Raw genomic sequence first — 13,068 nt, forward strand, 5'->3', positions numbered from 1 at the left:
TGAATCAACTATGGTGGGTGACTCTCTTTCTCGTCGAGTGTAGACAAGGCCTTTATACCTTCCTGGATTCAAAGTTGGGTCTGTATTTTCATGAGCAATCATCCTATCAGTAGACATAAGTTTCTTATCCTTTTGAGTGCAATTTAAGCAAGCATCACTAGCTCCTGAGAGAAGTTCATAATTCAACCAAGGATAATAAGCCTCAACTTTAGGTTTTGATTTTGAAGAACTAGTACATCGACAATCAAAATTCAATTCATCGAAGATGACATTTCTTGATATTTTGATGCGCTTGCTCACCGGATCATAGCACATGTACCCTTTATAGTCATCAGCATAACCCACAGACCTGCACTTCAAAGCCTTGTCCTGAAACTTATGTCTCCTTGAACTGTCAACATGAACATAGCATAAACAACCAAACACATGCAAATCATAGTAGTTGGGGTGTATACCAAAAAAAGACAAGTAAGAAGACTTGTTTTCCAAAATAGTCATGGGCAACGATTTATCACATGAACTGCAGAATGAAAAGCCTCTGTCCATAAAGTGATCGGAAGATTACTGTCATGCATCATGCTCATCGCACTCTCAACAATATGGCGATGCTTCCTTTCAGCAATCCCATTCTGCTGAGGTGTGTGTGGGCAAGACACATTTTTCCTTATCCCGTTACTTTGAAGAAAGTTAGTAAAGTCAATGGAAGAGAATTCACCTCCTCCGTCACATTGAAAACTTAGGATGTTTTCAGAAAATTGGTTTTTGACAAAGGAATGAAAGTTACGGAACAACTTGAAAGTCTCAGATTTATGTTTCATGAAAAATATCCAAGAATAGCGAGAATAACTGTCAACAAATAAAAGATAATATCTAGTTCAAGATATGGAAGCAACTGGAGCAGGCCCCCAAACATCAGAACAGAAAATCTCAAAAGGTCTTGAAGCTCTTTTATTGATAGAATGAAATGGTAAAACATGACTCCTACATAAGAGACAACTAGAACATTTGTTGTCATTGACATTTATTCCTAGACTTGACTTGGGAATGAGGTTGTTTGAAACAAGCTTTTCAATGAAACTACTACTGCAGTGACCTAGACGACCATGCCAAAGGTTTGACTTATTGATTTCAAAGACACTAAAAACGCAGGTAGGATTTTCAGAAGGCAACAATGATTGGAGCTTCAAGTTTGGGTCTACAGAGCTAATATGTGCTGAAGGATCTTCTTGAAAAACCTACATATTGCCTTGCCGTTTTCCTCTAGCGAACGTCTCCTTCGTGCAGAGATCCTTAACAAGAACAGAAGAGGGAGTAAATTCAACTGAGGCTTTGATATCATCAACAAGTTTAGAAACTGAAACAATGTTTTTCTTGATATTAGGAGCATAAAGAACCTTTGAAAGGTTGATGGAAGATTCGGGCAAGGGTATAATGGAGTTTCCAATATGCAAGACAGAGTGGTGTGATCCATCTCCAGTAACTATACTACTACCAATGTAAGGAACAAGTTTTAGGAGCTTACTTGCATCACCAGTAACGTGAGTCGTTGCGCCAGAGTCCACATACCAAGTACCTTGCTCATTTTGTTTCAGATTCAATTCTGCTAAGGCTGACAACAACAACTCTTTTACTTCTCCGTTGGTCCTTGTACTGTCTGTGCCTCTTTTTGCTTCAATTTGTGTTGATTTTCCTTTATTTAGGAGATTGAACCAACAGTTAGCTTTGATATGCCCCTTTTTATTACACAGAAAGCAGGTAGGAATTGGCCTCTGTCTTTGTGGATTGGTATATGAGTTGGGTGTAGGCAATAATCCACGACCTCCATGACCACTTCTCCCTTGTGCTCCCTTTCCCTTGATATCATAGCTTTCTCATCCTCGTGCATAAGTAACCCCTGTAGCAAGAACTTCTTGTGCCCCAGTATGCATAGATGATTCTTCAGAAAATCCCTTTAGATTCATCTCATATTGTAACAATTTTGCGCGCAGATCTTCAAAGTTGGGCAGCTCAGGTAAACATAACAGGGAAGTGACAATCATATGATAGTCGTGTCCCAATCCACTGAGGGTTTGCTGTACCAAATCTTTATCAGAAACTGTACTTCCAACAACTGCTAGCTGATATGTGATAACCTTTATTTTGTTCAAATATTCCATGATGGTCATGGAATCCTTTCTTAACATTTGAAATTCTTTTTTAAGAAACATAATCCTGGCCTGAGAAACCTGTGAGTATGTCTGAACAAGTCTGTTCCAAAGTTGCATGGCAGTGCAGTCATCTGGAATGGCTACAAGAACCTCTTGTGACAGTGTTGATGTAATATAAGCAACTAGCGCTTGGTCTCTTTTCATCCAAGCCACAAATTCAGGATTTCTAACATATACTGTAGTAGATTCCCCTTTGCTGTCCCTTTCTTCTCGTGATATGAATGTCAGAAATATCAGAAATACCAACCTGCAAGGGTTAGAGATGAGGTAAAGAAGGAGAAGAGAGAGAAGAGTAGTTGGCGGCAATAGGGTTTTCCCTTTTTACTTATTATTTATAAGTGATACAATACAGGGTATAACTTTACACATGTAATAAAAACTAATTACAATCATGCCACCGCTCACGCATCACAAGGTGGATCGGGTCAGATCCATGATCCAAACTAACATCCTCCCTCAAGTTGAGTATGGTCTTTGATCATGCTCAACTTGTCTTTGAGTGCCCAAAACTGATGAGTGGATAATCCCTTGGTAAAAATGTCAGCAACTTGCATATCTGACCTAACATATGCAGGTTCAATTTCTTTTTCTTCCACCTTTTGTCTAACAAAGTGTTGATCGATTTCGATATGCTTCGTGCGACAATGAAGAATGGGATTGAAGGCAATATTAATAGCACTCTGATTATCACAAAGAAGCAGAGGACGAGATCGGTTCTTGTAATTCTTGCAGTAGGTGTCTCACCCACGTAACATCGGCTGTTCCTGCTGCCATTGCACGATACTCGGCTTCAGTACTAGATCGCGCCATTGCCTTTTGCTTCTTGCTACTCCATGTTACAACATTATTGCTGATAAGGATGCAATACCCTGAAACTGATCTGCGCTCATCAGGATCACCAGCCCAGTCCGCGTCTGTGTAGGTGAATAGTTGATGTCCTGACGTATAAGCTGTGTCTTTGTTATACATCAAACCATCTCCAATCGTACCCTTTAAATACCAAAGGATTCTTTTTACTGCTTCCATATGTGCATCTGTAGAAGCATGCATAAACTGAGAGGCCTGATTGACAGAATATGCTATGTCAGGCTTAGTGAATGTTAAGTATTGTAACATCCCTACAACTCTGCGATACAAAGTAGGATCATGATAAGTAGTGCCTTCTTTAGCACTTAACTTATGATTTAGAAGGCAAGGTGTGCTAATTGGTTTACAATTCTCCATCCCTGTAGCGAGTAAAATATCAATAGTGTACTTATGTTGGCTCAATGTAATAGTCTCATGTCGACTATCAACTTCCACACCCAAAAAATATCGCAAGGGACCCAAGTCTTTCATCTTGAATTTAGCCATCAGCATAGACTTAACCCAAGATATGTGATCCTCATCACTCCCAGTAATAATGATATCATCAACATATATAAGCACCCAAACAATAGCTGAACCACTTTTGAAGATGAACAATGAATGGTCTAGAACACTTTTATTGAACCCATGATGCTGGATCTCTGTGGAAAAACTTTCAAACCATCCAGGTGGCTGCTCCATGTAAACTTCTTCCTTTAGTTCACCATGCAGAAAAGCATTTTTAACATCAAGTTGACTGAGTGACCATCCATGTTGTAACGCCAATGCAATGACAATCCTGACTGTGCCCAGTTTTACTACTGGGCTGAACGTTTCATCGTAGTCCTGCCCATATTGCTGTGTGAAGCCTCGTGCAACCAGACGAGCCTTATAGCGCTCAACACTGCCATCCGGTTTGTGCTTGATCTTGTACACCCATTTGGATCCTACAACATTCTTGTTATCTGGCCTTGGCACAATTTCCCATGTATTGCATTCATGCAATGCTTCCATTTCTTCATCCATCGCCTCTACCCAGGCACGGGAATGGACAACCTCATGAAAAGAGAAAGGTTTTGTTTCTTTGGAAACTCTGGTTAGAAATGTTTGAAAATCCAAAGAGAAATTTTTATAACTTACCCAACGATCTATAGGATGTCTAACCCGAGTGGAACGTCGTAGAGGAGTCTCATCATTGACTGGGTGAGTTCTACGAGAATAAACAAGACCAGAAAAACGTGAGGATGTTGTTGTAGGAGGAATGTCTTCCATATGTGGTTCCACATCGAAAGTATAGGGTTCATTGTCTGTCAATGAAGATGAATCCTCATAAGGCAACGAGTCATATAAAAGTGAGTCACTGAGCCAAGGATCATAACTGTCCTGTGTATCTGTGGAAGATGAACCCAGAGTGTCAAAATTTTCATCATCAAAAACAACATTTCTAGATACCCGAATTTTGCCTGTATGAGGATCATAACACCTGTATCCTTTATAGTCATCTGCATACCCAAGAAACTTGCACTGTACAGCTCTGTCTTGAAACTTATTTCTCAATGAATGATCAATATGAACATAACATACACAACCAAAAGGATGTAGTTCTTCATATGATGGATGACAATTATAAAGAATAAAATACGGAGAATTATCTTCAAGGATGGTCATGGGCAACCTGTTGATAACGTAAACAGCTGTATGGAAAACCTCGGTCCAAAGGGAAAAAGGAATGCCCATAGTATGCATCATGCTCAAGGCTGTTTCAACAATATGCCTGTGCTTTCTCTCAGCAACTCCATTTTGCTGAGGGGTATGAGGGCAAGAAATGTTACGTGTAATGCCATGCTCCTTCAAATATTCACTAAAATCATGGGATATGTATTCTCCCCCCCCCCCCATCACACTGGAAATATACAACATTGGTATTGAATTGGTTTTGGACTAGTGCATGAAACTGTTTGAACAACTTGAAAACCTCATGTTTGTTTTTCATGAAGTAAATCCAACTAAAACGAGTGTAGGAGTCAAGAAAGAGTACATAGTATCGAGATCCAGAAAGAGAGGCAGTGGGTGCAGGACCCCAAACATCTGAGCATATAATCTCGAAAGGCTTTGTTGCTCTTTTATTGATACTATGAAAAGGAAGTACATGACTATTGCATAAGTGACAACTTGGACATTTTGACTCTAAACTGACTACGGGTATTAAACCTTTAACAGACAACTTGTCAAGAAAAACTTGACTACAATGACCCAAACGAAGATGCCATAAGTCTGGCTTATTAAGTTTCAAGACTCTAGTTGAAGAACTATGATCTGTAGATCGACTCAAAAATGTTGGAAAGGAAGAAGCTGAAGAAGCCACGGCTACGGAAGACGACGTCTTCAAAGGCACATATGATTCTTCAAAGACGTACATGTTCCCGCGCGTCTTCTTGGTGTGAAGGTCCTTAAGATAAACAAAAGAAGGAGTAAATTCAATGGAAGAATTTGTTTCATCAACTAATTTTGACACATATAGGATATTCTTTTGAATAGCAGGTGTGAGTAAGACATTTGACAAGGGTAATTGAGATTCAGGCAAAGAAAGGGAGATATTTCCAGTGTGAGAGATGGGGTGGTGAGATCCATCTCCTATGACTATAGTGCCATTTCCCGTGTAAGGAGTCAAGTGAGAAAATTTACCTGCATCAGAAGTAACGTGTGCTGCTGCCCCTGAATCAATATACCATATACCTTCCTCATTTTGGCGCAAGTTCATCTGATTGAAAGTAGTCATAAGGATATTTTGTACGTCCTGTGGAAGAACCTGTCCCTGAGGAGTACGGGCAAACTGATGAGTTGCCTTCTGCCCTGGCCTACTATCTGGCCTCCCTGATTTGTTCCGGTTCTGAGGATTGTACCAGCAGTTTGCTTTAACATGTCCCCGCTTGTTGCATAGAAAACAAGTAGGAACACGTCCTCCTCGTGGTACACTGCTTGAACCAATACCTCCTCCACCTGGTGTAGGCAGTAATCCTCCTTTGTTCATAGGTGTTCCATTGGAACGAGGGGGAGTAAATAAAACTCCTGTTTGAATAGGGGTATGTGTCATCATCACAGGATGAGCATCATCTGACGCGTGTTCCTGATTTAAACTGACCTCATATTGCAAAGGCTTAGATTGAAGATCATCAAAACATGGAAGGACTGAGACAACTTGGAGTGCCGTGCAAAACATGCGATATTCAGGTCCAAGACTACCTAATACCTGTTGTACCATATCCTTATCTGATACAGGACTTCCAATGGCAGCTAACTGATCTGTAATCACTCTGACATCCCCCATGAACTCTGTAATGGATTTGTTTTTTTTTTTTCGCATGGATTGGAATTTCCACTTGAGTTGCAAAGCCCGAGATTCGGAAACCTGAGAAAAAGAATGAGCTAGTCCATTCCACAACTCGGCAGCAGATTGGTCATCAGAAATAGTTTGTAAAACACGATCAGAAAGTGTGGAGGTTATGTAAGCAACTAATGTCTGATCCCGTTGTACCCATATGTCATAAGCCGGATTGGTAGTTCGGAGTTGACTCACCTTCCCATCTTCACCTGTTATTTCTTGCATGATATGTGTAGGTGGGGCGGGTGATCGCCCATCTAGATGCCCATAAAGACCATGACTGCGAATAAAAGGCACAATTTGACGTTTCCAAAGCAAATAGTTATCATGGGATAACTTGTGGGTCATGAGGTGAGTAAGAAAACTAGGGTTCAATTTGGAATCCATGGATTATATGAAGAATGAGAGGCCAAACTGTACTTAACAGTGTATTAAGGGGAAGAAAAACAGCAATACTGTGTGCTGAAAATGATGTCAGCACACACGTTGCACAAAAAAATAGTGACGTGCAAACCAGAAAATATTAAATGCTGACTGTACTTAACAGTGTATTGAGGAAAAAGAACAATGCTGTGCTGAAAAATAATCTCCACACACACGTTACTAAAAAAAAAAATAGCAATGCTGTGTGCACAGAGAAATAGCAATGCTGTGTAACGTGTGAACCAGGAAAATATTGGAAAAGAAAAGGAATCGAAAGAGAAATAAGGATGTGCAAAACTGGAATGCGTGAAATCAGATTAAGAAAAAGAGAAACTGGAGAAATCTGATTAAGGAAAAGAGACAGAGGAAAAAACAGAAATAGAGCCTACGTCCTTTCACGTGCTGGTCCTTATAGGCCTTCCATATGATCGATTTCCGTGCCTGTGCTCTGATACCATGTCAGAAATATCAGAAATACCAACTTGCAAGGGTTAGAGATGAGGTAAAGGAGAAGAGAGAGAAGAGTAGTCGGCGGCAATAGGGTTTTCCCTTTTTACTTATTATTTATAAGTGATACAATACAAGGTATAACTTTACACAGGTAATAAAAACTAATTACAATCATGCCACCGCTCACGCATCACGAGGTGGATCGGGTCGGATCCATGATCCAAACTAACAATGAACTCAGGAGGAACTTGGATAGATCCATCCAGATCTCCAGAAAGATCCCGACTCCTAATGAAAGGTATGATTTGCCTCTTCCAAGTCAAGAAGTTACCATTATTTAATTTTTCAGACACGAGTTGGCTGAGGAAACTTGAAGAAAGAACTGACTGGCTAGGAAGTGAATCCATGTTTCACAGAATTAAGAATGTGTTCAGATCAATGGCTATCAGATTGCAGAAACTAATTCAGATTACTGATATGAAACAAAAATTGAATGTCAATCGGATTTCTGATTTGTATATGAAAAGGAATATCGGATATGAAAATCCAAAAAAAATGTGAATATGAATTTCTGTATCGGCTTGATCAGATCTGATCAAGGATGCAGCTGAATCAAAATAGGGCCCTGCGTGATTAGATCATGTTGCTATCAAGAGCGATAAACTGGGTATGCTATCAATGAAAATGTAGGGATGAAGAAAAGGTATTTTCAACAAGGGATTTGGGTTGAAAATCTGGGCTGGGTCGAAAATCTGGGCTAAGTCACTCAGTCCTCTCTGAGTTGACTTAGATTAGGTAAAGAGATGGTTTGATCAGATCTGATTAACGTCAGATCTGATCAAGTTCAAGAGACAGAAAGAAAACTGTGGGGAAACCAAGGTTCGGCCACCACCGAAGGAAAAGAAAAATAAAAAGGAACGGAAAGAAAACTATGGGGAGAAGAAGTCAGATCTGATTATCGTCAGATCTGATTGAGAAGCAAAGAATGGGATGGGTCAGTCGTGTCCCAAAAAAAAATATCAGATGAAATAAGAGGACTGAAGAAGAATGTTTTCTTGACTTAGAAGAGGAAATCGAGAAGGGATAGATCTATCAGACGTACCTTTGAGATCGATTCCAGTTTCAACTGAAGCGTGGCTCTGATACCATGTCAGATTTTGAATCTCCAGGTCCTTCCACGCGTGAGAGATGAAAACAGAGAGAGAGAGAGAAAGGGAGAGAGAAGTTGGGAGAAACCGATGCCCTATTGTCATAGGGTCGGCTGCTGTGTATATTCCTTTATATTAACATGTGATTACAAAATTAGGGTACTAAAATACCCTCATTACAATAACTTATATTACATAATGTCATTAATGAAGAAGTGGATGTCACGGGTCTGGATCTTCAGATCCATGACCCGTAACCAGAGAAAACACTTCTTTTCAGTATTTTCATCATTTTACTCTTGTAATATGAACTGTTCATTAGGAATATTTTTTCTCTTTTTTTATTAATTTTCTTTTTTGTCTGTTGCCCTTTTAAACAACAACTCTATGGTCTTTTGACCATAGAGTCATTTGGGGGCTCTCCAACGGTCATAAATATAACCGTCGGGAGCTCCCAACGACTCTATTGGGAGCTCCCATATGGTCTCTCTCTTATAATGTGTATAAACTATGTCACAGGGATTCGGCTAGCAGCGTTGACCGCACCCAGGGTCATTTCGGTCCATTTTTTGGATTTTTTTTTAATTTGCCCTATGAAATGTGCTGCAGAATTTAAAAAAAAATCTTGGGGGGGGGGGGCGCTGCCCCCCTATAACCCTCCACCATGGGCGCCCCCCCTGGACCCCCGCCCGCTGACCGCACAGCAGGACCCGCGCCGGGGGGAACTCCCGGACCCCCCTTCTCTCTCTCTCTCTATATATATATATATTTACATTTTTGCCCCTGCCGCACCCAAGTTTTTTGAAAGTGCCGCACCCGCACCCATGTGACATAGTGTATAAATTAGAGGATTTGTTCTCCCACATTCCTTGATGCTTCTCTTAAGCATTCATGCCCAATAATATTAATATTTTTTATATTTTGTGTTCTTATCTTTAGTTCTTTAATGTCTTGAATGTACCTAGTGCTTGTCTTGTGCTTTTGTGCTCTTGCATCGTCCCTTAGTTGCACTTTGTGTTTATGATCTTGTAATCCCTTAGAGGTCCTTATTTTGTATTTTCGCATATTTCCTTACACATATCAACATCATATTTATTTTTCTATGGTTATGTGGTTTTCTTCATTTGCTCATGACCTCCTATGTTATAGATTAAGGTTATTAATTTAAGGAACCCACTAGCTAGTCAATATTTTTCACAGCATAAGCTTCTTATTTAATTTGAAAAACATCTTTATTCAAGTGCATTTTGTATGGATCATATGGTAAGGAGATCACTTTCCACACGCTAAATGCAGGCTAACAAAAAGATCGCTGATGCAAAGCTTGCAAAAGATTTCCAAACAATTTTGAAGGAATTTCAGAAGGCTCAAAGGCTTGCGGCTGAGAGAGAAACTGCATATACCCCCTTTGTTCCCCAAGCTGTTCTACCTTCAAGGTAATCACAGTGCATTTTCCTCGGAGTATGCTGGAAACTGGTGGCCACTGGTCTGTGGTTAGCTGCAATTCTGCAATTTGGTCATTGAGGGTCAAAAAGGCTACTAGGCCTGCTTTAGTTAGCTTTTCAGGATGGCCTATGTGTCTGGATACCCTTTTTTTTTTCTTTTGGGGGTGGGAGGTTGTGAATATCTGAACATGACTCTTGCTGTGGTTCCCATTTCGCTAAAAATATATATATATATATATATATATATATATATATATATATATATATATATGTAGATATCACATAATTCAGATGCCACTGAGATTTATGAACTTAGGAGGATGGTCATAGTTTCCAGGCTGCCAAAGTAATTGGTTTTTACTTGGGGGCATGTTTGTGTGGCCCCAAATAAGAATCCTTCTCTCACGTTTGGGGTTACACTTATGTGATTCCAAATCAGTGTCCACCCTGTGATTTGGAATCACATGATTTCAATTCACATGAGATGGAATCACATGATTTTGAATCACATGAAGCCCTTTGTATTTGGGGTCACATGAGGTTGAAAGGGACTTGAAAGTCTTGCACTGTATTAACTTCATTTTCAATCAGCATGTGTTTCTTTTCCTTTTGTATATAAACATATGGACCCTTTGTTTTCAATTGGCAACCATGCAAGTGGAGTTCAAAATTAGCCATCAGACATTCTTCCTCACCAGGAAAGGGTCCATGCAACAGAAGATAATGATATGATCATACAAATTGTTTGTGCTTGTATATGTCATCTAGATGCCTTCCTCTGCTCTGTCGCTCACTAGGCTTTGATTATTCATGTCCATTTATTAGTTAAAAATATGCTGATACTCTGCCATTTTTCAAATTTCTGCAGTTTTATAGCCAGTGAGCTAGATATAAGTCCAGATAAATCTCCTGAACAACGTGCTCTTCTTGTTGAGTCCAGAAGGTGAAATTTACTGGTTCCCCTGTTATTACTAGATATTGTTCTTCATAGTTATCATTCTTGTATTAATATTGTTGCAGTTTAAAGAGTTGCAACAATTTAGTTATTGATAAAATGTTTTCAACCTTACAAATGAGGGTTCTTGTATCATTATTACTGTTGTTTCTGCTTTCCTTGATCATATTCTATTTAGTCTTTTTTTTTTCATGAGGAATAGGGAAACCACCCCCGGGATGCGCTGGCTATGCCTGCCGTACTTATGGTCACTGCCTCGACTGTGTAAACCTGTGGTGCACCCCTTGCCCCCAGGGAGTTTGCCTTGCTTCGGCATAAGCAAGGGGCATGATACCCTTACTCTTTATAATGCAAGGGGCTGACTTCTGTGAGAATGGAACCTTGACCACCCACCTAGTAGCCAAGGCCCCCTCCCACTATGCCACCCAGCATAACTTTTTACCATTTTAACTCACTGACCAGGCTTATTAGTAGATGCCAGCTGTGATACAAGTATGAAAGTTTAATCACATATTGCCATATGTTCCCTCTGCCAAAATTACATTGGCTAATTTAATGAGCAAATAATTTGTTAAGTCAGTACATTTTTTTCCTTTTCTCGAGTGTCTTCTGCTGCTTCCCCCGGTAAATGGTGATCTGTACATTGTTTCTTATTTTTTCTCCATTGCTGACAAGGTATTGTTGATTACTTGGGAATTCATCAATGAGACTTCAGTCAAATTTTATTATCTAGTTAAATCCATGACTTGCTTCAAATTCTTGATTAGCTGATATAAACTAAACGATTCACCAATTTTGTATAATTGAGTAAGGGAAAATGTATATGACGCAAATTAGTAGATTTGAGGGCTGTGAATTTTGACCCTTTTGTTAACATAATTTGCGGGAGTGGCTAAATCATGATTTTTTACTTCTGAAAATGAGTTGGAATTTCCAGATGTTGAGTCGATCAATCAGGAATTTATGTTGATGGTGACATTTGTCGGGAAATCTTTTAAGCAAGAAATGTTCATTTTTGCCATATAGTAGAAGCTAAATCAGTTTGCTTTTATTTAGTCTGGTATTGGAAGGGCCATAGAATTTCTTTCCCAAATGTTCTTATTCGCTATTGCTCGTTTTCCTTCCTAGATACGAGGTCCTGTTACTTGACAATGAGGTTGCATTTAATGAGGCAATCATTGAGGAACGGGAGCAGGGGATTCAAGAGATCCAGCAGCAAATTGGTGAAGTTAATGAAATTTTTAAAGACCTAGCTGTGCTTGTTCATGAACAAGGAGCTATGATCGGTTTGTTTTTCCAACTGCAGATTGTTCTGTAAATCACCTCGTGAAATAACACTAATAATTTTTTCCTACTTGCAGATGATATTGATTCCAACATCGAGAGTTCCTATGCAGCTACCGCACAAGGGAAAACTCAATTAGCAAAAGCAGCAAAAACTCAAAGATCAAATTCATCACTGGTAAATGACGTGTTAAATATATTTTGACATTCTTTAATTAGGGAAACACAATTAAATATCCTGATGACGGTGATGTTTTCTCCCCTGCAGACATGCTTGCTACTAGTGATTTTCGGTGTTATCCTTCTTATTGTGATCATAATCATAGCGGCATAGCTGGCAATCTAGTTTCCTTCTGGTTCTCGAGTAAAAAAAAAAATTCTTGAGAGGGAATGCTTGAGCTCCTATCCAAACGGGTGTGGGATGTCGGGATCTCAACTCGGGTTTTTTATGTATCAAGTTGTTGCTAGTGATATATGAATACTTTGGTCATTTGGCATGTATAATCTCATCCTCCGTTGCATGTTCTGGGGACCTGCTTCTGTTTTTTTCTCCTCTCCTTTCCGTTGGTGTGAATTCTGGGGGAAAGTGGATGGTTTTGGTTTGGTGGGGCCTCCGAATCAGCATGTATCTAATGACTGTTAATGGTTATCTTTTAGCAATAAAATCAAATTCTAATTCTTTCGATCTCCTGCTTTGTGGTCGAATTGTGAACTAGTCCATGTCTTCAGAAATTGAAATTTCATGCATTCAACTTGGCACGTCTTTTGTGTTGGGCGTTCCCTTAATTTTACTGCATTGTCTTTGGTGTTTACTGGATTTCCCAAGTAAGGCCACCTGGGGAAGGCTTTAACCAAGAAAGGAGGAGGAACACGTTTAGCAAGTCATTCAGGAAAAGTGAGGGCCAAATTGAGTTATGGTGTGCATTTT

General features: G+C 39.6%; 1 protein-coding gene across 2 annotated transcripts in view; it reads left to right on the forward strand.

The window, feature by feature from the left end:
- LOC149823112 (syntaxin-22-like) overlaps positions 1-12,825 on the forward strand; it is a 47,796-nt gene extending 34,971 nt beyond the window's left edge. For both annotated transcript variants that reach the window (XM_089980557.1, XM_089980556.1), the window contains exons 3-7: positions 9,753-9,892; positions 10,770-10,844; positions 11,985-12,142; positions 12,218-12,318; positions 12,409-12,825. In XM_089980557.1, the coding sequence (XP_089836683.1) occupies positions 9,753-9,892; positions 10,770-10,844; positions 11,985-12,142; positions 12,218-12,318; positions 12,409-12,474 (540 nt within the window). In that variant the 3' untranslated portion in view covers positions 12,475-12,825. The remainder of the gene's footprint in view (positions 1-9,752; positions 9,893-10,769; positions 10,845-11,984; positions 12,143-12,217; positions 12,319-12,408) is intronic.
- The last annotated feature ends 243 nt before the right edge of the window (positions 12,826-13,068 follow it).

Source organism: Nuphar pumila, chromosome 11, assembly GCF_984573655.1.
Source record: "Nuphar pumila chromosome 11, dmNupPumi1.hap1.1, whole genome shotgun sequence".
Classification (NCBI taxonomy): domain Eukaryota; kingdom Viridiplantae; phylum Streptophyta; class Magnoliopsida; order Nymphaeales; family Nymphaeaceae; genus Nuphar; species Nuphar pumila.